The sequence below is a fragment of the Pongo pygmaeus genome, chromosome 18 (genome assembly GCF_028885625.2).
Source record: "Pongo pygmaeus isolate AG05252 chromosome 18, NHGRI_mPonPyg2-v2.0_pri, whole genome shotgun sequence".
Taxonomy (NCBI): Eukaryota; Metazoa; Chordata; class Mammalia; order Primates; family Hominidae; genus Pongo; species Pongo pygmaeus.
The window spans coordinates 4,656,561-4,682,171 of NC_072391.2; the positions used below are offsets into that span (position 1 = coordinate 4,656,561).

General features: G+C 48.2%; 1 protein-coding gene across 4 annotated transcripts in view; it reads left to right on the forward strand.

Moving 5' to 3' along the window:
* The first annotated feature begins 461 nt into the window (after positions 1-461).
* The window catches only part of DNAJA3 (DnaJ heat shock protein family (Hsp40) member A3), a 31,770-nt gene continuing 6,620 nt past the window's right edge, over positions 462-25,611 (forward strand). For 2 of the 4 annotated variants that reach the window (XM_054455764.2, XM_063655091.1), the window contains exons 1-9: positions 508-747; positions 9,825-9,958; positions 12,821-12,904; positions 16,780-16,980; positions 17,674-17,826; positions 18,420-18,567; positions 20,127-20,191; positions 22,354-22,482; positions 24,223-24,338. In XM_054455764.2, the coding sequence (XP_054311739.2) occupies positions 537-747; positions 9,825-9,958; positions 12,821-12,904; positions 16,780-16,980; positions 17,674-17,826; positions 18,420-18,567; positions 20,127-20,191; positions 22,354-22,482; positions 24,223-24,338 (1,241 nt within the window). In that variant the 5' untranslated portion in view covers positions 508-536. Of the gene's footprint in view, positions 748-9,824; positions 9,959-12,820; positions 12,905-16,779; positions 16,981-17,673; positions 17,827-18,419; positions 18,568-20,126; positions 20,192-22,353; positions 22,483-24,222; positions 24,339-25,611 lie in introns of all 4 variants that reach the window. The other 2 variants (XM_054455765.2, XM_054455766.2) reach the window with 2 other exon arrangements.

Consider the following 25,611-nt stretch of genomic DNA (forward strand, 5'->3'; position numbering starts at 1 on the left):
AGGAGAGAACTGAGTCTTGTTAGAGGAGGCGGGTGGGGAATCAGCCTAAGAGAAAGTGAGACTGCGGCCAGGATTTGGGGGTGGCGACGAAGATTTACTGGAAGCGCGCGGAGACGGCAAGAGTAAAACTCACGCAATTCGTCGTAAGTCTCAGGGTCAGCAGGACGGAACCACGCACTACATGCTGGGAGCGGCGCGACGGAGGGCCGCGTTGTATGCCGGGACATGTAGTCTCGCCCTTAGCCAGAACCGTCGGACCAGTTAAGTTCGGCTACATTCAACCACGTCCTTATACCGATAACGTACACTCATTGGTTGTCTAGCACAGAATAACGAGGTTCTGCACGGCGAGTCTACCTAACAACACTCTTCAGAGCAAACCCCGTTTCGGCGATAGCTACCCGGAAGGAGCGTTGGGTGCGGCTACGCGTACGGTGCGGCTGCGCGTGCGCGACGCATGCGCCTCTGCGCGCGCCCGCCGTTCCCGCGAGGCACCCTAGAGCCGGGCGGCGCAGGCGCAGTGTCCCCGGGCCAAGATGGCTGCGCGGTGCTCCGCACGCTGGTTGCTGGTGGCTGTGGGGACCCAGCGGCTGCCGGCTGCATCGGGGAGAGGGGCCCGGCCGCCCAGGGAGGGCGTGGTGGGGGCATGGCTGAGCCGCAAGCTGAGCGTCCCCGCCTTTGCGTCTTCCCTGACCTTTCGCGGCCCCCGAGCGCTGCTGACATTGAGACCTGGTGGCAGCCTCACAGGTGAGGGCAGGTTCCAACTCCCGAGTGGCGGTTTCAGGGCCTAGAAAGCAGTGATTCTTCTCGCTGTGACTACCGCTGCAGGGGTAGTGGGGTAGAGTTTGTCTTCCGACCCGGATGCACAATTGCAGGAGACACAGACAGGCAGGAGGCGGGGAGGCCCTAGTGGCTACTCAGCCGTCAAGGAAGGGAGAGAAGCGTGCAGCCCCCGGCGGTGGTGATGAAACGCCCGTAAATAGTGAACCTTCACCTCTCTGTCAGCATTTCTAGAGGCCGCTGCTCCCTCGTCCTCTTCTTTCCCATCTCTCCACCTTCTAGCCCATAGCGGAAGGGAAGAGCTAACTGCCATTCGGAGAGGCTAGTTACTTTGTTACAACAACCCTGCAAGATGCCTGTCGTCATCCCCATTTTAAAGAATGAGAAACTGAGATTCAACAGAGGAATCGACCAGCCCAAGGTCATGAAGTTAGACTAGAAGAGTTGTCTCAAACCCAAAGCTGTCATGTCATAGTTTACGCTGTTTCTACCACGTGGTGCTAATTGAAGGGCACAGTTAACAATCTTTTTAGAAGTCTTTAGTTGGTGATTGTAATAATAACACAGTTAGACATTTATTGAGCGCTTACTGTTGGCCAGGCATGGTTTTCCCCTTACATCACATTTCCACGTGATAGGCACTGTTATTCCATTTTATAAAGATACTGAGGCTTAGATGTTAAACCACCTATAAATGTCACAAAGAGGTGGAGGCTTGATTTCGTTGCCTGAGATGACACTGAATTATACATTAAGCCTTGAAATGCTTAGTCATGTTTTTTTTTCTTTTCTTTTTTCTTTTTTTTTTTTTTTTTGAGACTGAGTCTTGCTCTGTTGCCCAGGCTGGAATGCAGAGGCCCAATCTCGACTCACTGCAACACTGCAACCTCCGCCTCCTGGGTTCAAGAGATTATCTTGCCTCAGCCTCCCGAGTAGCTGGGACTACAGGCACGCGCCACCACGCCTGGCCAATTTTTCTATCTTTAATAGAGACGGGATTTCGCCATGTTGGCCAGGCTGGTCTCAAACTCCTGACCTCAGGTGATCCATACCCCCTTGGCTTCCGAAAGTGTTGGAATTACAGGCGTGAACCACCGTGCCCTGCTTAGCCTTGTTTTCTTATGCTGTGTGTTTTGTGCTGTATGTTGTACGTACCTGAATTGTGCTAGTTTTGTGTCCTCTAGAATTTGTGCAAAAGATATTTAAGCTATCTATAAATTTATAAAGATTAATTAAAGGGCCCTGACAAGACAATTTATACCAAATAACTTCCTATTGCAATCCACTTTGTAATACTTACATAGTAGACAATCGTTAAATTATCAGTAATTGTGGTTACTTCATGCAATGTAAAGAAAAGAGCCTGAGCTTCAGGGGTGAACTTCCCCAGTGTGTGTGAGCGGGGTGTTATTTAATCCCTTTGAGCCTCTGTTTGAAAATTCATTCATTCACAGGTATTAATTGAGGCCAACTGTATGCCAGCCACTGTTCTGGGCACTGAGGAGATGGCAGAGAACAAAGAGATTGGATGTGTGTTTGGTTAAGAGAATGATTATTTATTTATTTAATTATTTTTTAAGACAGGGCCTCCTGTTGCCCAGACTGGTGCAGAGGCACAATTACAACTCAGTGCAACCTTGACCTCCCAGGTTCAATCGATCCTCCATCCTCAGCCTCCTGAGTAGCTGGGACTACAGGCATGCACCACCACACCCAGCTAGTTTTCTGTAGATGGGGTTTCACCATGTTACCCAGGCTGGGCTCAAGTGATTCTCTTGCTTCAGCTTCCCAAAGTGCTGGGATTACAGGCATCAGCCACTGCACCTAGCCAAGAGAATGAATTTTTTTTTTTTTTTTTTTGAGATGGAGTCTCGCTCTGTTGCCCAGGCTGGAGTGCAGTGGTGCTATCTCAGCTCACTGCAAGCTCCGCCTCCCGGGTTCACGCCATTCTTTTGCCTCAGCCTTCCGAGTAGCTGGGACTACAGGCCCCCGCCACCACACCCAGCTACTTTTTTGTATTTTTAGTAGAGACGGGGTTTCACCGTGTTAGCCAAGATGGTCTCAATCTCCTGACCTTGTGATCCGCCCGCCTCGGCCTCCCAAAGTGCTCGGATTACAGGCTTGAGCCACCGCAGCTGGCCTTATTTTTATTTTTGAGATGGACTCTTGCTCTGTTGCCCAGGCTGAATTGCAGTGATGTGATCCTGGCTCACTGCAACCTCTGCCTGCCGGATTCAAGCGATTCTCGTGCCTCAGCCTCCCAAGTAGCTGGGATTACAGGTGTGAGCCACCATGCCCAGCTAACTTTTTTTTTTGAGATGGAGTCTTGCTCTGTCGCCCAGGCTGGAATGCAGTGGTGTGATCTCTGCTCACTGCAACCTCCGCCTCCCGGGTTCAAGCAATTCTCTTGCCTCAGCCTCCTGAGTAGCTGGTATTACAGGTGCCCACCACCACGCCCAGCTAATTTTTGTATTTTTAGTAGAGACAGGGTTTCACTATGTTGGCCAGGCTGGTCTTGAACTCCTGACCTCAGATGATTCGCCCGTCTCGGCCTCCCGAAGTATTGGGATTACAGGTGTCTGCCATCGTGCCCAGTCAGCTTTTATATTTTTAGTAGAGATGGGGTTTCACCGTGTTGGCCAGGCTGGTCTTGAACTCTTGGCTTCAAGTGATCCGCCCACCTTGGCCTGCCACAGTGCTGGAATTACAGGCGTGAGCCACCAGGCCTGGCCCCAGAATGAATTTTTAAATTCTGTCCCTGCATCTATATACCTCATGGAAGGAGCAGTCGTCTGTTCAGTATTCTTTCTAGGTTTCATCTGGATTATTTGGAGAGATGTCATGATGGATTTTTTTTAATTTTTTTCTTAAACACATACATATTTTTTTATTTTGTAGAGCCATGGTCCTACTATGTTGCCCAGGCTGGTTTCAAACTCCTGGCCTCAAATGACCCTTCCACCTTGGCCTCCCAAAGTGCTGGGGTTATAGGTGTGAGCCACCATGCCAGGCTAGATTTTTCAACATGAGCAAAAGTGGCCATTTTTAGAGCTTGCTAACATTTTCTAATGTCAAGGTTGTTTTAAATAGAATCTGTCTGCATGTTTTTGTTCAAATATTAATTTCTTAGGTGACTTGTTTTATTAAGCCAAATTTGTTCATGTTCCAGCTGTACAAATTTGGGAGCATTTGTTATTATTGTGTATGTGAAAGAGAGAAACAGGCACTAAACACTAAGCTTTGTGTGAGGCTGTGACTAAGGAACTGCGGTTAGCTGTCTTGTTCCCCAAGTGAGCTTATAACCTGCCATGGGCAAGTTTTGTATCAGGTAGTGTACACAGGTGAGAGGTGGCATCTTTCAGGATCCATTCTGTTTTCACAGGTAGAGTCATCAAGTGGTTGGGCGGGGTGGCTCACGACTGTAATTCCAGTGCTATACTGGCGCTGAGGCAGGAGGATCACATGAGCCCAGCAGTTTGGGACCAGCCTGGGCAACATAGGCAGATTCCATCTCTACAAAAAGATTTTTTTTTTTTTTTTTTTTTGAGACGGAGTCTCGCTCTGTCGCCCAGGCTGGAGTGCAGTGGCGTGTTCTCGGCTCACTGCAAGCTCTGCCTCCCGGGTTCAGGCCATTCTCCTGCCTCAGCCTCCCGAGTAGCTGGGACTACAGGCACCTGCAACCATGCACGGCTGATTTTTTGTATTTTTAGTAGAGATGGAGTTTCACTGTGTTAGCCAGGATGGTCTCGATCTCCTGACCTCGTGATCCGCCTGCCTCGGCCTCCCAAAGTGCTGGGATTACAGGCGTGAGCCACCGCGCCTGGCCAAGATTTTTTTGTTTGTTTGTTTGAGACGGAGTCTTGCTCTGTAGCCAGGCTGGAGTGCTGTGTTGTGACCTCGGTTCACCATGATCTTGGCTCACCGTGATTTCGGCTCACTGCATCCTCCGCCTCCTGGATTTAAGCGATCCTCCTGCCTCAGTCTCCTGAGTAGCTGGGACTACAGGCACGTGCCACCACTCCCAGTTAATTTTTGTATTTTTAGTAGAGACTGAATTTCACCATGTTGGCCAGGATGGTCTCGTTCTCTTTACCTCATGATCTGTTCACCTCAGCCTCCCAAAGTGCTGGGATTACAGGTGTGAGTCACCGCACCCGGCCTAGAAAAAGATTTTTAAAAATTAGTTGACTGTGGCCGGACACGGTGGCTCATGGCTGTAATCCCAGCACTTTGGGAGGCCCACGCAGGCGGATCACCTGAAGTCAGGAGTTTGAGACCAGCCTGATTAACATGGAGAGACCCCCTCTCTACAAAAAATACAAAATTAGCCTGGCCTGGTGGCGCATGCCTGTAAACCCAGGTAATCGGGAGGCTGGGGCAGGAGAATTGCTTGAACCTGAAAGTCGGAGGTTGCCGTGAGCCGAGTTAGCGCCATTGCACTCCAGCCTGATCAACAAGAGCGAAACTGTGTCTCAAAAAAAAAAAAATTAGCCAACTGTCGTGGCAACTGCCTGTACTCCCAGCTGCTCGGGATGCTGAGGTGGGAGGATCACTTGAGCCCAGAAGGTTGAGGCTGCAGTGAGCCATGATGATGCCACTGCACTCCAGCCTGGGCGACAGAGTATGACTCTTTCTCTACCAAAAAATTAATAAATAAAGTCATCAACTGAGAAGCCATGTGGTGGCAAGCCTCTGTAGTCCTAGCTACTCAGGAGGTTGAGGTGAGAGGATTGCTGGAGTCCAGGAATTTGAATTTGGCCTAGGCAACATATTGAGACCCCTGTCTCTTAAAAAAAAATTTTTTTAAGTTTATCAACTCAGCTTCCAAACACTAGTCTGTGATCTTGTCTCAAATCTAGTAGTAAGATGACGTAACAACATTTTAGATCTGAGTTTTCTTCCAAGCAGAAAGAAAGCAGTTGTTGGTGGCCAGGCATCGTGACTCATGCCTGCAATCCCATTACTTTGGGAGGTGGGTCGATCACCTGAGGTCAGGAGTTTGAGACCAGCCTGGCCAAGATGGCCAAAGCTTGTCTCTACTAAAAATTGAAAAAACTGGCCAGGCGTGGTGGCGGGTTCCTGTAATCCCAGCTACTCGGGAGGCTGAGGCAGGAGAATCGCTTGAACCCAGGAGGCAGAGGTTGCAGTGAGCCGAGATTGCGCCATTGCACTCCAGCCTGGGCAACAAGAGCCAAACTCCCTGTCAAAAAAAAAAAAAAAAAGAAAGAAAGCAGTTGTTGGACAGTGGGTTGGCCATCCTTAGAATGACTTGGAGGCTTATTTTATTCTGGGTTTTTCTAAAAAGGACAGGACATTTACTGGTCATATCTGATAAAATAAATAGTCTATTAAATGAACTCTAATTATTGTTAATCATTGATGCCCTTTGGATAATGTCAAAAGTCATCAGACTGGGGATGGTGGCTCATGCCTGTAACCCCAGCACTTTGGTAGGACGAGGCCGGCGGATCACTTGAGGTCAGGAGTTCGAGACCAGCCTGGCCAACATGGTGAAACTTCTTACCTACCAAAAATACAAAAATTAGCCAGGTGTGGTGGTGTGCGCCTATAGTCCTGGCTACTTGAGAGGCTAAAGCAGAAGAATCGCTTGAACCTGGGAGATGGAGGTTGCAGTGAACCGAGATCACACCACTGCACTCCAGCCTGGGGGACAAAGTGAGACTGTCTCAAAAAAAAGAAAAAACAAAGCCATCAACCTTGTAATTAAACGTGATTTGTCTTTATCCACATGCAGTTTTGTGCGTTACTATCTCTGTACTAACTCCAGTCCATGTTCTCTGCCCACAATGTTGAAGCCACAGCTGCCACAGGTCACTACCAGCCTCAGCCTTCTGGCATTGGAAGGAGTGGTGAGAGAGAGGCTGGACTGGGCCAGGGCAACCCCTTACTCCGAAATAAAAAGAGGGTTGAGTACAAGTTCAATAATAAGCCAGCTCTAGTGTTTTCTCAAGTCTGACTGAAGAAACACAAAGTGGTCTCCTGACGCCTACTACTTCCAGTGTGCTTTTTGTATTCCGAGCGTATTGGGTGTGCCAAACACACGGATTTATTTCCTATTTCTAATTTTAAGTATCCTGACCATTCCTATTCATTCTCCTGTCTGATCATCCTTTACCTGGCCTCCTACTTGGATGTGCTCAACCAACCTCTGGTTGTGTTTTGTGCTGATTAATTTCGAGTAGTCTCCCAGGCTTCCTAGAGTTGTTTCTCTTTTTTTTTGTTTTTTTCAGATGGACTCTTGCTCTGTCACCCAGGCTGCAGTGCAATGGCGTGATCTTGGCTCACTGCAACCTCAGCCTCCCAGGTTCAAACAGTTCTCATGCCTCAGCCTCCCAAGTAGCTGGGATTACAGGCGTGCGCCACCATGACTGGCTAATTTTTGTATTTTTAGTAGAGACAAGATTTCACCATGTTGGCCAGCTTGGTCTCGAACTCCTGGCCTCAAGGGATCCACCCGCCTCGGCCTCCCAAAGTGCTGGGATTACAACAGGCGTGAGCCACCTTGCCCAGCCTAGAGTTGTTTCTCATGCAAACCTAATGGGTTCTTTGTTTAACATTTGCAGTGGCTCCCTATTGCTCTTAGGATAAAATCCAGACTCCTTAGCATAGCTCTAAGGCCCTTCCTATTCCTAGGCCCCATTAATCGTTATCATCTCTAACCACCACTGCCACCACATACACAGTCTCTAGTTTAGTTATAGGCATAAATCTGTATGGATTCACAGTCCTCTTTAGCCTATTTCTGTCTCTCTCTCTTTTTTTTCCCTGTCATAAGTTTATTTACAAACATATTTAGTATGCCATATAAGTTAAAGTCTTTGATCCATTTATTTATTTATTTTTAATAGAGACAGGGTCTCTGTGTTGCCCAGGCTGGTTTCGAACTCCTGGGCTCAAGCGATCCTCACGCCTCAGGTTCCCAAAGTGCTGGGATTACAGGCGAGAGCCACTGTGCCCAAGCTTATTTTTATTTCTTTTTTTTTTTTTCTTTTTTTTGTGTGTGATGGAGTTTCGCTCTTGTTGCCCAGGCTGGAGTGCAATGGCGCGATCTTGGCTCACTGCAACCTCTGCCTCCCAGGTTCAAGCGATTCTCTTGCTTCAGCCTCCTTACTAGCTGGGATTACAGGCATGCACCACCACATCTGGCTAATTTTGTATTTTTAGTAGAGACGGGGTTTCTCCATGTTGGTCAGGCTGGTCTCTAACTCCTGACCTCAGGTGATCCGCCCGCCTTGGCCTCCCAAAGTGCTGGGATTACAGGCAGGAGCCACCACACCCGGCCCGGCTTATTCACTTTTTAAACAGAGTTCACCTATTAAAACACTCTTCCAGTCTGGGCGTGGTGGCACACGCCTGTAGTCCCAGTTACTGGGGAGGCTGAGGCAGGAGAATCGCTTGAACCCAGGAGGTGGAGGTTGCAGTGAGCCAAAATCGCACCATTGCATGCCAGTCTGAGCAACAAGAGCGAAACTGCATCTCAAAAAACAAACAAAAAGCCTGCCGGGCACGGTGGCTCATGCCTGTAATCCCAGCACTTTGGGAGGCCGAGGCAGGCGGATCATGAGGTCAGGAGATTGAGACCATCCTGGCTAACATGGTGAAACCCCGTCTCTACTAAAAATATAAAAAATCAGCTGGGCGTGTTGGCGGGCGCCCATAGTCCCAGCTACTTGGGAGGCTGAGGCAGGAGAATGATGTGAACCCGGGAAGCAGAGCTTGCAGTGAGCCAGAATCGTGCCACTGCACTCCAGCCTGGGCGACAGAGCGAGACTCCGTCTCCAAAAAAAAAAAACCTGCTCTTCCTATCTGTTAAATGAATGAACTAAAACATCCTTGTTTCTTAAGCAGTTGGTGTCTTGCTATTTAAAAAGGTGCTGCGAATCCAGATCCAAAGTACAAACAAAGTCATCCTAGTTAGTAACCGCCACTTGTTTTCCACTGGAAATGGCAAATGCTTTCCTGGGCAGCTCAGCCAGTTTTTGCAGCTTAACAGCTAATGCCTAGAAGTTCTTCCCCGACCTTCTTAGATTGAGTTGTCATTGGTTCTCAGCAGGGGACACTTTTACTTCCCAGGGGACATTTGGCAATGTCTGGAGTTCTCTACTGGCATCTAGTGGGTGGAGACCTCCTGAGTTTCTGGTGAATGTCTGGAGTAGGGCTTGAACATCTGTATTTTCATCAATCTAATGATGCTGTTGGTCCAGGGAGCACAGTCTTGAGAACTGCTCCTTAAGTAGATACCCAAGGCTGCAAGATAGAGGGAAAAGAATGTGGGGAGTTGTTAAGCATTAAGTGTGACAGAAGAATATGAAAATACGAAAATACCTAGCAAATGGTAAGTGCTCGTGTGGCATAAGGGGGGAGCTGAATCCCTTTTTTAATCATCTCCCAGTCAGGAGTATTATTCCTTTAGTGGTGTACTAAGACCACTCCAGTAGTATAAGCCAGGAGAATCAGCCTCATCCAATACTCTGATGTTGTTTAATATTAATTAAATACTGTGGCTTCTTTAGCCATTATTGAAGTGCATTAGGGAACAGCCCTAAAGCTGTAGCCTGTGTATTAGTCTGTTCTCATGCAGCTAATAAAGACATACCTAAGACTGGGTAAATTTTAAAGGAAAGAGGTTTAATTAAGTCACAGTTCAGCATGGCTGGGGAGGCCTCAGCGATCGTGGGGGAAGGGGAAGCAAACACATCCTTCTTAACATGGCAGCAGGAAGAATGAGCAAAAGGGTGAAAGGCCTGTCATAAAACTATCAGATCTCGTGAGAACTTACTATCGGGAGACCAGCATGGAGGTAACTGCCCCTGTGATTCAATTACCTCCCATCAGGTCCCTCCCATGACACTTGGGGATTATGGGAACTAAAATTCTAGGTGAGATCTGGGTGGGGACACAGCCAAACCCTATCAGTTTGTTTGTTCCTTCACAGATACAGCCTGGTGGGTCATGTACTCAAAGTTTTCTTTTGTTGAGAACATTCCCAGAGTGATTTTCTTTGTTTGTTTTTTCCTTTTTAGGAACAAAACATTACCCTTTCATTTGTACTGCCTCCTTCCACACAAGTGCCCCTTTGGCCAAAGAAGATTATTACCAGATATTAGGAGTGCCTCGAAATGCCAGCCAGAAAGAGATCAAGAAAGCCTATTATCAGGTCTGTATGGAAGTCAGGTTTTGGTGACCAAATTGTAGTAGGAATGTTGTTGATCCCATCTGATCTTGATCAGTACGGCGTATGTGCCCATATGGATAGGTCTCATGAACTGATAGTATAGAAGGGTGTGATAAAGCTGGCCTTTGCTAGACTGTTTTTTGGTGCACAGTGCCATAGAGGTTGGTGCTTCAGAAAAAAGAGGCAAGCCCAAACCAGAGATTTTAAGAAGTTTTTTTTTCTAGAGCTATTTTCATAATTAAATTTAATCTGTATTTTCTGAATCAGTAGGTATGCTAGTCTAAGTTTTAGGTAGTCATTCTTTGCATCCAGATAAAAGTTTATAGGTTTAGAATTACTTCCTTTCCTTTCTTTTTTTTTTTGAGATGGAGTCTCACTCCGTTGCCCAGGCTGGAGTGCAATGGCACAATCTCGGCTCACCACAACCTCTGCCTCCTGGGTTCAAGCAGTTCTCCTGTCTCTGCCTCCCAAGTAGCTGGGACTACAGGCGCCCGCCACCACTCCCGGCTAATTTTTTTTGTATTTTTAGTAGAGACAGGGTTTCACTTTGTTGGTCAGGCTGGTCTTAAACTCCTGACCTCAGGTGATTCACCTGCCTCGGCCTCCCAAAGTGCTGGGATTACAGGCGTGACCACCACGCCTGGCCCTTTCTTAACCTGGAAAATGTGAAATTCCCATTGTCGTATCCCAGGGTGTATTAGGGTAGTTAGGGTAGCTGAGTAAAGTTGTATACGAGATGTCTACACCACTGGTTCCTAGACCCTTGGTTTGCTCTGACCAATAAAATAAAATCAATATTGGAGGCACCATTGTAGGATTGACAGCTTTTAAGTGCACACTTCACTGGAGTTGTGCACCTGTCACGACAGTCAACTTTAGGACATTTTCATTATCTGAAAAAGAAACCGTGTATTCATTAGCACTCCCCTTCCATTGTCGTCTCTCCCCGGTCCCTGGCAGCTGCTAACCTGCATCCTGCCTCTTTGGATTCGCCTATTCTGAATATTCATATACAGAGAATCATACGATATGTATCCTTTTGTGTGTCTTGGCTTCTTTCATTCACATAATGTTTTCAGAGTTCATCTGTGTTATAGCTTGTGTCAATACTTCATCCGTTTTCATGGTCAAATAATCTGTTGCATGGATTGATCACATATTGTTTATTCATCGTTTGATGGACATTTGGATATTTTCCACTTTTTGCTATCATGAACTGCTGCTATATAGACATTCATATGTAAGTTTTTGTGTAGGCATGTTTTCAGTTCTCTTGGATTTTTAGGAGTATAGCTGCTGAGTCATATGGTAACTGGATGTTTAACCTTTTGAGAAGCTGCCAGCCTTTTTCAAAGCAGCTGCACCATTTTACATTCCCATCAGCAGCATATGAGGGCCATGATTTCTCCACATCCCAGTGAACACTTACTATTGTCATCTGTCTTTTTAATTACTACCCTAGTGAATATAAAATGCTATCTCGTTAGAGTTTCGATTTGCTTTTTCCCTGGTGACTAATGATGTTGAGCATCTTTCTTGTGCATGTTGGCTATTAGTATGTCTTTGGAGAAATGTGTGTTTGGATCCATTGCCCACTTTTAATTGGGTTGTCTTTTTTTTTTGATTGGGTTGTAATGGAATGAACAGAGGCATGGGGACAGGAAGCAGAGATCCTGGCCTGTGAATAGCGAATGGCCTGTCTCTTCCTGAGCTCAAGAGTCAGGTGCCTGATCCAAGAGTGGGAAAAGATTGAAAAGATGGAGGCTGGTTTGGACTCACATGACAGTTGATTTGAGGCCCTTAGCAAGTCCTAGAGACATAATTTAAGAGAAAGACTTAATTTAGAGAACATTCAAGTTTTTAGGCATGGAAGTAAAAAGATCAGGTAAAGCTGTAGCAATTACTGTATTTTATTTACCTACAAAAATAATTGAAACAGCAGAGACGTCTATGTATTCAGTCATTTTCTTCCCTTTTTTAAAATTTTTTCTTTTTTCAGACAGAGTCTCGCCGTGTGGCTCAGGCTGGAGTGCAGTGGTGCAGTCTTGGCTCACTGCAACCTCTGCCTCCCAGGATCAAGCAGTTCTCCTGCCTCAGCCTCCCGAGTACCTGTGTTTATAGGCACGCGCGACCACACCTGGCTAATTTTTGTATTTTTATTAGAGATGGGGTTTCGCCCTGTTGGCCAGGCTGCTCTCCAACTCCTGACCTCTGGTGATCCACCCAGCTCAGCATCTCAAAGTGCTAGGATAACAGGCATGAGCCACTGCGCCCGACCCCCTTTTTAAAAATTTGTTTTTCTTTTTTGTTCATTTACCTATTCTAAGCCATGCTGGGTGCTAAGGGCAAAGATACATCAGAATCAGTTCCTGCCCTCAAGTTAAGAGATGGATACATTAAAACAGATCATTATTATTATTATTTTGTGGGGCGGACAGACTCTCACTCCGTCACCTAGGCTGGAGTGCAGTGCCTCGATCTCTGCTCACTGCAACCTCCACCTCCCAGGTTCAACTGATTCTCATGCTTCAGCCTCCTGAGTAGCTGGGACCACAGGCATGTGCCACCATGCCTGACTAATTTTTTGTATTTTTGGTGGAGAGGGGTTTCGCCATCTTGCCCTGGCTGGTGTTGAACTCCTGAGCTTAAGTGATCTGCCTGTCTTCACTTCCCAAAGTGTTGGGATTACAGGCGTGAGCCACTGTACTCTGCCGAGGGACAGCTTTTATAAAGGGAACATAATTATGACTGGTATTTGGGGTTCTGTTGTATCTGGAGTTTTGTTGTATCTGGTATTTGGGATTCATGTTGTATCTGGAGTAATTTATCATGTTTTTCCCTTAGCTTGCCAAGAAGTATCACCCCGACACAAATAAGGATGATCCCAAAGCCAAGGAGAAGTTCTCCCAGCTGGCAGAAGCCTATGAGGTAATATGACTTCGGTGCATGCGGTCACTGCTGTTCAGCTATGTGTATGAATCAAAGGTTGCATTGCTACCTGGGACAGCCTGGTGTGTCATACAGTCCAGTGTGAAGGCCATGTCCCTGCACCAAGTCATCTTGTTAAAAAAAAAATAAAAGAGATTCCAGGCCAAGCATGGTGGCTCACTCCTGTAGTCCTAGCACTTTGGGAGGCTGAGGCAGGAGGATCACTTGACCTCAGGAGTTGGCTTGACCCTAGGAGTTTGAGACCAGCTTGGGCAATGTAGTAAGACCCTGTCTCTACCAAAAAAAAAAAAATCACCAGGCATGGTGGTGGCACACCTGTAAACCCAGCTACTTGGGAGGCTGAGTCAGGTTCATCACTTGAGGGGCTCAAAGCTACAGTGACCCATGCTGTCATGATTGTGCCATAGCACTATGGTCTGGGCAACAGAACAAGACCTTCTCTCAAAAAAAAAAAAAAAAAAAAAAAAAAAAATTCTAAGACTAACTTGGAATCTCAGTGAAGAACAGGATCCAGGCCAGGCGCGGTGGCTCATGCCTGTAATCCCAGCACTTTGGGGGGCCAAGGTGGGTGGATCACGAGGTCAGGAGATCAAGACCATGCTGGCTAACACGGTGAAACCCCGTCTCTACTAAAAATAAAAAAAAATAGCCGGGCGTGGTGGCGGGCGCCTGTAGTCCCAGCTGCTGGGGAGGCTGAGGCAGGAGAATGACGTGAACCTGGGAGGCGGAGCTTGCAGTGAGCCGAGATTGCGCCACCGCACTCCACCCTGGGCGACAGAGCGAGACTCCGTCTCAAAAAAAAAAGAACAGGATCCAATAATCTGTACTAATAAAGTTCCCCAGGTAATTTAGACTTGTAGCTGGATTTGGGAATTCACAGTTGGATTACTTAATTCAGCCCTTATTCAATGACACCCCCTTCCTCCACCTCAGGGCATCACTGCTTTTTGGGGATAGCGTTTATTGTAAAAGTAGAAGCCCATTATTGTCCTATAAGAATGTCAGTGTAATCAGAGGACAAAGCATACATCTGTGAAAACAGCTGTTGACCCCACTTCCATAGTTTTCTGAAAGTAGACCTTTTTCCCAGATTTTTTGACGATCCTTTTTTTTTTTTTTAAGTTAAGAGATTAAGAGACAGGGTCCCTCTATGTTGCCCAGGCTGGTCTTGAACTCCTGGGCTGAAGAGATCCTCTTGCCTCAGTCTCTCAAATTGCTAGGATTATAGGTGCAAGGCACCAGACCTGGCCGACTTTGGCCGTCCTAAAGGGGTTCAGGATATATAGGAGCTCATATATCTACAGGAGCAGACAGCCACATACAAGAACAGTCTCAACTCAGTAAATCTTTTTTGAGTAAATATCTGTCAACTAGATCTAATGAAAGGTTTATTTACTAGTGTAATTTTAAAATAATATGTTTTTATTAAGTAACTCAAACTAATTGATAACATAACTAAACAGTCTTGGAACCTGCTTCTGTGGAAGATAAGATTAATTTTTTTTTTTTTTTAAGAGTTGAGGTCTCAGCCAGGCGCAGTGGCTCACGTCTATAATCCCTATAATCCCAACACTTTGGGAGGCCAAGACAGGCGGATCACGAGGTCAGGAGTTCGAGACCAGCCTGGCCAAGAGACCGTCCTGACCAATATGGTGAAACCCTGTCTCTACTAAAAATACAAAAATTAGCCAGGTGTGGTGGTGGGCGCCTGTAATCCCAGCTATTCAGGAGGCTGAGGCAGGAGAATTGCTTGAACCCGGGAGGCATCAGTGAGCCGAAGATTGCGCCATTGCACTCCAGCCTGGGCAATAGAGCGAGACTCCCAATCAAAAAAAAAAAAAGAGTTGAGGTCTCACTCTGTTACCTAGGCTGGAGTGTAGTGACGAGATCACGGCTCACTGCAGCCTCAAACTCTTGGGCTCAAGCAGTTTTCCTGCCTCAACGTCAATTTCCTGAGTAGCTGGGAGTACAGGTTCCCCACTGCACCCAGAAGATTCAGTTTTTAATGGGGTGCGGAGGGGGGTGTTATTCTTGTGAATGTGTTTTTCCACATGGTTAGTTGATTTGATGTTTCTGCCAGGGGGATGAGTTTTGGAGAGTCCCAATCCACCATTTTGCTGACTTCTGTCTCCAAGGGGAGTGTTATTAAAAGGACCGAGCCTCAGAACCTAAGAGCAGCAATTCCTTGGGAAGGGGCTGGAACCAGGAGATAAAACCCACCAGGAAGTCATGAACTCCCACCTGTCTCCTCCTCTGCCAACCTTCTTCCTTTGCATCTTAACTGGGTGCCCTAAAAATTACCCTAGGCACCAAGCTGTCCTCCACCTGCTTTCTTAGTCCCCCCTCCATTCTAGGTGAAAGTGTCTTTTCCTTTGGAGGAAGCGTACTCTTTTCTGTTTGGCCTTAAGGATAGTGCCTATTTTTTTGAGACAGGGTCTCACTTTGTTGCCCGGGCTGGAGTGCAATGGTGCAATCACGGTTCACTGCAGCCTCAACCTCAACCTCCATGCTCAAGCAATCCTCCCACCTCAGCCTCCCAAGTAGCTGGAACTATAGGCATGCACCACCATTCTTGGTTAATTTTTTAATATTTTTCTTGTGATGGGGTTTCACCATGTTGCCCAGGCTGGTCTTGAACTCATGAACTCAAGCAGTCCACCTGCCTTGGCCTCCCAAAGTCCTGGGATTACAGGTGTGAGCCACCATACTCAGCCTAGGGCAGTGTCTTTTTAATTAAAGAAAAAAAAAGTAAGACAAACACATAAAAAAAAGATACAAAGTGAGGGCCAGGCACAGTGGCTCACACCTGTAATCCCAGCACTTTGGCAGGCTGAGGCGGATGGATCACGAGGTCAAGAGATTGAGACCATCCTGGCAAACGTGGTGAAACCCTGTCTCTACTAAAAATACAAAAAAATTAGCTGGGCGTGGTGGCGCATGCCTTTAGTCCCAGCTACTTGGGAGGCTGAGGCAGGAGAATCACTTGAACCCGGGAGGCAGACGTTGCAGTGAGCCGAGATCGCGCCACTGCACTCCAGCCTGGCAACAGAGCAAGACTCCGTCTCAAAACAAAAAAAAAAAAAAAAAAAAGATAGAAAGTGAATAGTACATTTTTTCTTGTCCCTCCCTAATCCCCCTTTTTGAGGTAGTTAGTCCTTATTAACAGTTTTGTGGGCCAGGCCCAGTGGCTCATGCCTGTAATCCCAGTATTTTGGGAGGTTGAAGTGGGAGGATCGCTTGAGGCCAGGAGTTTGAAAGCAGCCTGGGCAACATAGCAAGACCCTGTCTCTACAAAAACTTAAAACAATTTGCCAGGCCTGGTGGTGTGCACCTGTAGACCCAGCTACTCGGTAGGCTGAGGCAAGAGCCTGCCTGGGCTCCTGGGAAGTTGAGGCTGCAGTGAGCTAGGATTGCACCACTGCTGTTGTCGTTGCTGTTACTTCTACCTGTTCTGGCTTCCAGAAGGCCTTTCGATGAAGGTAAGGGTAGGAAGCATAAATTCTCTACGAGGTAATGTCTCCTGAGGAGAGAGGTGAAGTGTGAATCTGTGAAGAATCCAGGGTGCCTGTGAGGTCAAGCAAGGATCAGCACAAACGTTTCCCCAGCATGCGCGACCGCGGGAGAGTTCGTGAGACTTTTGGAAGCACTTCACGCCCTACACTTAGCATTCAGTTTGGTCATCTCATCCCTCTTCTAGGTGCTAAAGTCACAGGCCCACCCCAACCTCATAGGATATGTTTGCTCACAGGGCCCCTTAATAAATGTTATGGCTGCCTTATTTGCTGTGAACTGTTGTCTATATTCCTGGGCCTTGGTAGACCCAGGATGCCCAGTGGCTCTGCCTTTCACTGTAGGTTTTGAGTGATGAGGTGAAGAGGAAGCAGTACGATGCCTACGGCTCTGCAGGCTTCGATCCTGGGGCCAGCGGCTCCCAGCATAGCTACTGGAAGGGAGGCCCCACTGTGGACCCCGAGGAGCTGTTCAGGAAGATCTTTGGCGAGTTCTCATCCTCTTCATTTGGAGATTTCCAGACTGTGTTTGATCAGCCTCAGGAAGTAAGTTCCTCACTTGGAAGAATTATTCAAATTTTAGACTAAGTATGGGTCAAACAAATTTTTTTATCAGTTTCTGTTTCTCGGAAAGGCAAGGCAGCGTAAATGGAGTGATCTGGAGGCAGCCATTTTAGTAAAAAATAGTTTCAGTGTTTGAAAAATCGCATAGGTAGTAATGAGTACCTCCATTCTGACGGTATTCTTAACAGTTGCATAGTGAGGTAGCACCTAAGGCTTTCACAGCCCATGAGGGTGTGAGTGTTGTCTCTCATCTGCTACAGTATTCCAGGAGAGTTCTGTCCAGTGGGAAGGCACTGCTGATCCTCTCTCATTTATGTCCTTATAAGACACTGTCAGAGTGGAAGAGAGAGGGGATATATTTATGATCTAAGTTATGATTGTGGATCATTCAGGCTGTTTTTAAGTGCCATGTACAAGTATTTATCTGTGAACATTTTCAGTCTGTTGAAAGTACGTTTTCGTTTAAGTCATACATTATCTCTTAAAAATCCCAAAGAGTAGGGCAGAATTCGTTCAGTGAGTCCTACCTATGCTTACTTGGCAGAGTGCAAGTTAAGTACAGTGGTGAAAGAGTGACCGAGAATGTGGGCAAGTACCCTCCTTTCCCTTTAGAGCCAAGCGTCAGTTTTGGTCGTTGCAAACAAAAGTTGACAGGCTGTCCCTTGGTTTCTTTAGTACTTCATGGAGTTGACATTTAATCAAGCTGCAAAGGGGGTCAACAAGGAGTTCACCGTGAACATCATGGACACTTGTGAGCGCTGCAACGGCAAGGGGAACGAGCCCGGCACCAAGGTGCAGCATTGCCACTACTGCGGGGGCTCTGGCATGGTAAGGGTCTGCCCGAGACTGCACCTCCCACGGCTTGCGCCACTGACCGTGAGAAGAGCTGGTTGTGGCACTGCTCCCGGAGAACGTATGCTGGGAGTAGGGGGAGTCGGTGAACTCAGCCTGGCTGTCTTTCCCCCGTGACCCTGAGGAGACGAGCCTGTGCTCCTCCATCCCTGGCACCACAGGCTCAGCAACCAGAGCACAGCAGCTCCGGGGACGGGGCGGGGGATTGCATCCAGTTGTCACTTTCTTCTTTATTTTTCTAACAATCTCTTTTGTAATTCAAGGGGAAATAATCTTTTTTAAATGTACTGCTCAGCTCCCAGGAGTCTTCAGGTACTTCTGTAGAGAGGTGGTATCATATTTTTCAGTGTTGTGTGGTCAAGTTGATGGAGTGCAGAAGTTTGTGTGTTCTAGAAAATCAGATGAACAGATTGAGGCCCTGCACCTGGGTTCCTAGGCAGTGTGTTTGAGTGCACATGCACATAAAAAACAAGCCTTAAAGAGACATTTTTCTTAGGCACGTTGTGGTCCCAGAACCACCCATCAGTTTACCTGTGTACTTAGGTTACCATTTTTCTTGTTTTTATCAGGAAACCATCAACACAGGCCCTTTTGTGATGCGTTCCACGTGTAGGAGATGTGGTGGCCGCGGCTCCATCATCATATCGCCCTGTGTGGTCTGCAGGGGAGCAGGACAAGCCAAGCAGAAAAAGCGAGTGATGATCCCTGTGCCTGCAGGTGGGTGCTTGGGCCCGCCATGTCCAGGAGCTTGGAGAGGGCAGACAGGGCTGAGGCCACCGCACTGTGTGGAGACGGCGGAAAGGGCTGAGGCCACCACACTCTGTGGAGAGGGTGGAAAGGGCTGAGGCCACCACACTCTGTGGAGAGGGTGGAAAGGGCTGAGGCCACCACACTGTGTGTGAGTGGGCTCTTGGTAGAAGTTATGGTTGAAGCCCTGGAGCCCCAGGCTGGAGGAAGAACTGGAGTCTCCTTGAATCTTTCTGTTTGTGCCAGTTATCCTTAAAATCTACACTTTGCATGTCACACTGGGGACAAGAGACCTCACGTGCCTACTCTGCTTCTTCCTGGTGAGGGAGCAGCTTCCAACCCCCGGGCTCCTCTCCTCTCTCCCTGTCTTAGTCACCGAAGCCATCATTGTCCCTACTGCCACCCTATCTACATCAGCCCCACAGATCCCACCCCCCACTCCACATCTACTGTTCCCTTGCCTGAAACTCACTTTCTGCTTTCTTTTTTGGGTTAACTTTATTCATCTTGGAGATCCCAGCTTGAGTATCCCTTCCCTAGCTAGCCTCACACCCTCCTCCCTGTTCTTTTTTTTTTTTTTTTTTTTTTGAGATGGAGTCTTGCTCTGTCACACAGGCTGGAGCGCAGTGGCCCAATCTCGGCCCACTGCAAGCTCTGCCTCCCGGGCTCACGCCATTCTCCTGCCTCAGCATCCTGAGTAGCTGGGACTACAGGCACCTGCCACCACACCCGGCTAATTTTTTGTATTTTTAGTAGAGACGGGGTTTCACTGTGTTAGCCAGGATGGTCTCGATCTCCTGACCTCGTAATCCACTCGCCTTGGCCTCCCAAAGTGCTGGGATTACGGGCATGAGCCACCGCGTCCAGCCTGCTTTACTGTTGTTTAGATGTCCCTTTCTCTAGAGTTGTGAGCATTTCCATTGAAGAACATGTCTCTGTAGTTATGCATTAGTGCTATCGTTTGGTTAACACCCATCACCCCAATGAGACCATGAACTCCCTGAGGTACTGCATAGACCAGGCCTGAGGCAGGTGCTCAGTCATCAGCTGTCTGTGTTGCATCTCTGGAAGGTTACCCATGTGCCTCTTAGATAACACATTGTTCCTCGTTAATAAGAAACAGGAGTGGGGAAGAATCTGTGGGTTACAAGTGGATCTTGGGTGGAAAGTGCTGTGGGAGGTCTCACAATAACTGCTCCCTTTCTTTTTTTTTCTTTTTTTTTTTTTTAAGACGGAGTCTCGCTCTGTTGCCAGGCTGGAGTGTAGTGGAGTGATCTCGGCTCACTGCAACCTCCACCTCCTGGGTTCAAGCGATTCTCTTTCCTCAGCCTCCTGAGTAGCTGGGACTACAGGCGCCCGCCACCACGCCCAGTTAATTTTTAGTAGAGACCAGGTTTCACCATGTTGGCCAGGATAGTCTCGATCTCTTGACGTCATGATCTGCCCGCCTCGGCCTCCCAAAGTGCTGGGATTACAGGCATGAGCCACCGCGTCCTGCCTAACTGCTCCCTTTCTAATGTCTCTTGTAGGAGTCGAGGATGGCCAGACTGTGAGGATGCCTGTGGGAAAAAAGGAAATTTTCATTACGTTCAGGGTAGGTGCTCTGCCCCAAACAGCTTCTGTTGGGCCCTTCCTCTCTTCGGGTGGGTGCGGCTGAGGCTGCTCCCACGCGGTCAGAGCTTCCCAGGAACATGTCTCCCCATTCATGTTTCTGAGGGGCACAGTGCCCACCTAGATGTGGTTTTTAGCTGTCTGTTACCTTCAAGATTCTGTGCCTTGTGTGGAGAGAAGACAACTTCTTCAAGATGTTAACAAGTTAGAAATACAGGTCACATAAAAATACAGGAAACATCTTGTGTTTTTATGATAAGATTGTTGATGTGGCAGTGAGTGTGAAAGTTACAATTTTACATACTGTATACAGGGGCAAACCTTGGTTTTCTGAGATGGTGGAAACATTAATGAAGACAGTGCCTTCTACTGGCAATTGCCCTCCTATATGTACACCTGAGAAAAACCTACGCAAGCCTAGCAGGCGATAGGTACAAAGGGGTGCACGAGAGTCCTGTCCATGGTAGCAAGACACCGCCTTCCTCCAGCAAGAGAATGGCTCAGTGAGCCGTGGTGGTCAGAGGCTGCTGCAGGGCAGTCGGAAGGAAAGAATGAGAGCTGCGCTCAAGGGGTGCTCCGGGCGTTGCAGGTACAGACAGCGGGGATGGAAGGCAGCTTGCCAGTGGCTGTAGGGCCTCAGAGACCATCTGTGTAAAGTTTTAAAGCATGTGAGATGGCATTATGTATTATTTAGGGACACGGAAATACATAGTAAATAGAAGCTCGTAGGAATGGTAAGTGCTAAAGTCAGGGTCGTGGTTAGCTGAGGAGGGCAAGACTCATCTGTGTTTATGATCTTTTATTTTATTTTACTTTATTTTTTGAGGTAGGGTCTTGCTTTGTTGCCTAGGATGAAATGCAGTGGGGCAGTCTTGGCTCACTGCAGCCTCAGACTCCCTGGGCTCAGGTGATCCTCCCACCTGAGCCTCCTGAGTAGCTGGGACTACAGGCACACGCCACCAGGCCCGGCTGACTTTTGTATCTTTACTAAAGATGGGGTTTCACCATGTTGCCCAGGCTGGTCTCAAATGCCAGGGCTCAAATGATCCACCCACCTTGGCCTCCCAAAGTGCTGGGATTACAGGTATGAGCCACTGCGCCCGGCCTGTGATATTTTGTTACCTCCACTGGGTTGTGGGGTTGTGGGTATGACATGCTTGTTATTTTATTTACTCTGCCCTTTTTTTTTTCTTTTTTTTTTTCTGGAGACAGAGTCTTGCTCTGTTGCCCAGGCTGGAGTGCAGTGGCATGATTTCAGCTCACTGCAACCTCCACCTCCCAGGTTCAAGCGATTCTCATGCCTTAGCCTCCAGAGTAGCTGGGACTACAGGCATGCGCCACCACACCCAGGTAATTTTTGTATTTTTAGTAGAGATGGTGTTTCACCATGTTGGCAGGCTAGTCTCAAATTCCTGACCTCAGGTGATCCACCCACCTTAGCCTCCCAAAGTGCTGGGATTACAAGCGTGAGCCACTGTGGCTGGCCTATACTTTCTAATAAAGTAAGATTTTTTTTTTTTGAGATGGAGTCTTGCTCTGTTGCTCAGGCTGGAGTGCAGTGGTGTGATCTCTGTTCAATGCAAACTTCATCTCCCAGGTTCAAGTGGATCTCCTGCCTCAGCCTCCTGAGTAGCTGGGATTACAGGTGCCTGCCACCACACCTGGCTAATTTTTGTATTTTTAGTAGAGAGGGTTTCACCATGTTAGTCAGTCTGATCTCAAACTCCTGACCTCAGGTGACCCACTCACCTCGGCCTCCCAAAGTGCTGGGATTACAGGTGTGAGCCACTGTGCCTGGCTAAAGTAAGATTAAAAAAAAAAAAAATTCAAAAGCCGGTTTTACATTTTTATTTCCTTTCATGATTGAATGGCTTGATCTGAGACTGAGGAAATCCAGGCGCGCTTCCATTTCGGCATTTCAAGTGTGTAGAACATTGCAGGGTTGAAATATGTAGAACGTGTCATTCCTGGGCCTGGGATGGTGTCACCTTGGTGGAAGGACAGTTCTTTCTCTCAACACTGCGCTTTATGTATGGAAGGGGTGTGTAGTTTGTCAGGTCTGAGCTTGGGCCTGGCCAGGCATGTAGCTGGTGTTTAGTCTGCAGTGAACTTATCGTCACATGCATCTGTCATGTTTGGCCTTAGGTGCAGAAAAGCCCTGTGTTCCGGAGGGACGGCGCAGACATCCACTCCGACCTCTTTATTTCTATAGCTCAAGCTCTTCTTGGGGGAACAGCCAGAGCCCAGGGCCTGTACGAGACGATCAACGTGACGGTAAGAGGGTGTGAGAACACCTTTGTCACCGCTGTACTTTATTGCTCTTTTTCTGAAATGGAGAAGAACTGACCAGTGGCCTGGAACCCATGAGTGACTAGCATGTGGGGGGGCACTCACAGGGGAGGACACAAGGAATTTTAGGCTGCTCCTTGAGTGTGGACCACAAGCCACAGGCCTTGACTCTATAATTGCACAGGAAGTAGTTCCTGGCTGGCATCACTCCTACACTGGTTAGTGGGGCCTGGGAACTGGGCGCACCCAGGACACAGAGGGGTTCACCCTGGGTTGTGCTCTCTGTACTTGCTTCTGTCCAGTGTCTGGCTCCAAGAGCAGAAGCCTCGGGCAGTGCACATCCCTTTTGCCACAGTGATGGCTGCCTGTGTGCTGCCAGCACCTGTCCCTCACCTCTCTCTTGACCTGCCCCTCCAGCTCCTCCCACCTCCAGGCTACATCATTCTCTGTATTCACCTCAGAACCTTCTCCAGCTTCTTTGTGGGGAACCTTGGGGTAACCTCCACCAAGGAGGTGGGCATTTTGGGCCAAGGCTTTCTCCTCCATCTGGGGGCTATTCCCTGGCTTCTCCAGGGTCCTGTGGTTCCAAGGGCCAGGGAGCAACCTCAGCCACGCACCCTGTACTGGCTTTTCCTGCTCCCGAGTTTTCCTGCTTTGCTCCTTCACTCCTGCTTCCTGGGCTCACTTGCCCAAACTCTTGCCCCCTCATCCTAGTCACAGGCTCTGCTCTGGGCAGACCCAACTTAGCTCATTTCCATGTGCTTGTGGGCGGGCTTGGCCCAGAAACCCAAGTGGCGGTTCTTTTTTTTTTTTTGAGATGGAGTCTTGCTTTGTCGTCAGGTGCACGCCACCACACCTGGCTAATTTTTTGTATTTTAGTAGAGACAGGGTTTCACCATATTTCCCAGGCTGGTCTTCAACTCCTGAGCTCAGGCAGTTCACCCGCTTCGGCCTCCCAAAGTGCTGGGATTACAGGCGTGAGCCACTGTGCCCAACCCAGTGGCAGTTCTTTTTTTTTTTTTTTTTTTTTTTTTTTTGAGACAGAGTCTTGCTCTGTCACCAAGCTGGAGTGCAGTAGCACGATCTTGGCTCATGGCAATCTCCGCCTTCCAGGTTCAAGCGATTCCCATCTCAGCCTTCTGAGTAGCTGGGCCTACAAGCACGCACCACCATGCCTGGCTAATTTTTTGTATTTTAGTAGAGACAGGGTTTCACCATGTTGGCCAGGAAGGTCTCAGTCTCCTGACCTTGTGATCTGCCTGCCTCAGCCCCCGAAAAGTGCTGGGATTATAGGCATGAGCCACTGCGCCTGGCCTTTTTTTTTTTTTTTACCCCCCCGCCCCTGCCGAGATGGAGTCTTGCTCTGTCAGCCAGAGCTGGAGTGCAATGGCGCAATCTTGGCTCACTGCAACCTCCGCCTCCCAGGTTCAAGCAATTCTCCTGCCTCAGCATCTTGAGTAGCTGAGAGTACAGGTGCACGTTACCATGCCCTGCTGATTTTTGTATTTTTGGTAGAGACAGGGTTTCACCATGTTGGCCAGGCAGGTCTTGAACTCCTGACCTCGTGATCAGCCCGCCTCGACCTCCCAAAGTGATGGGATTACAGGCGTGAGCCAGTGGTAGTTCTTTTCAAGGAATTCCTATCAAGATTGTCTTCATATAGTGAAAACTTTTTATTTGAGCAACTGGGGACCAGGGGAAACCACAGATTTTCTTTCTTTATAGATCCCCCCTGGGACTCAGACAGACCAGAAGATTCGGATGGGTGGGAAAGGCATCCCCCGGATTAACAGCTATGGCTACGGAGACCACTACATCCACATCAAGATACGAGTTCCAAAGTAAGTGCCCCCTAGGCCGTGGCCAAGCCTGCCTGGTCGTGCGGTGCCACTGCCCCTGGAGCTCTGGCTTGGGCAGGTTACTGCTCCCTGTAAGTCAGGTGGTTCCTGCCCGAGTTATCTGTCTGTAAAGTGGACATAATAGAATGGTCGACTTCTTTTTTTTTGAGATGGAGTCTCGCTGTGTCCTCCAGGCTGGAGTGCAGTGGCGCCATCTTGGCTCACTGCAACCTCCGCTTCCCAGGTTCAAGCGATTCTCCTGCCTCAGCCTCCCGAGTAGCTGGGATTACAGGTGCCTGCCACCATGCCCGGCTAATTTTTTGTATTTTTAGTAGAGACGGGGTTTCACCGTCTTAGCCAGGGTGGCCTCAATCTCCTGACCTAGTGATCTGCCCACCTTGGCCTCCCAAAGTGCTGGGATTACAGGTGTGAGCCACCATGCCCGGCCAGAATGGTTGACTTCTTGGAGTTGTTGGGAGAATTAAATGAACAACACATAGGAATTGCTTTGCTGCTGCTGCTATTGTTGATTTTCTTCTTCTTTTTTTTTTTTTTGAGAAGAAGTCTGTCACTGTGTTGCCCAGGCTGGAGTGTGGTGGTGCCATTTCAGCTCACTGCAACCTCCTCCTCCCCTGTTCAAATGATTCTCCTGCCTTAGCCTCCCGAGTAGCTGGGACTACAGGCGCTTACCACCACGCCCAGCTAATTTTTGTATTTTTAGTAGAGACGGAGTTTCACTGGCCAGGCTGATCTCAAACCCCTGACCTCAGGTGATCTGCCCACCTTGGCCTCCCAAAGTGCTGGGATTACAGGTGTAAGCCAGCACGCCTGGCCCGTTGCTTTTTTTGTTGATGCTACTAGCACTGTTAGGAGCTGGAGAGGTGGCCTGGGCAGAGTGCTGTGGGTACCTAGGGCGGGACATGCCTGACTCCCCTCGGGAGCACTCATGCTTTTTGTTAATTAGATAATTTCATTTTTTTTTTTTGAGATGGAGTCTAGTTCTGTCTCTAGGTGGAGTTCAGTGGTGCAATCTTGGCTCACTGCAATCTCTACCTCCCAGATTCAAGCAATTCTCCTGCCTCAGCGTCCCAAGTAGCTGGGACTATAGGCATGCGCCACCACGCCCAGCTAATTTTTGTATTTTCAGTAGAAATGGGGTTTCACCTTGTTGGCCAGGATGGTCTCTATCTCCTGACCTTGTGATCTGCCCACCTTGGCCTCCCAAAATGCTGGGATTACAGGCATGAGCCACTGCGCCTGGCCTAATTAGATAATT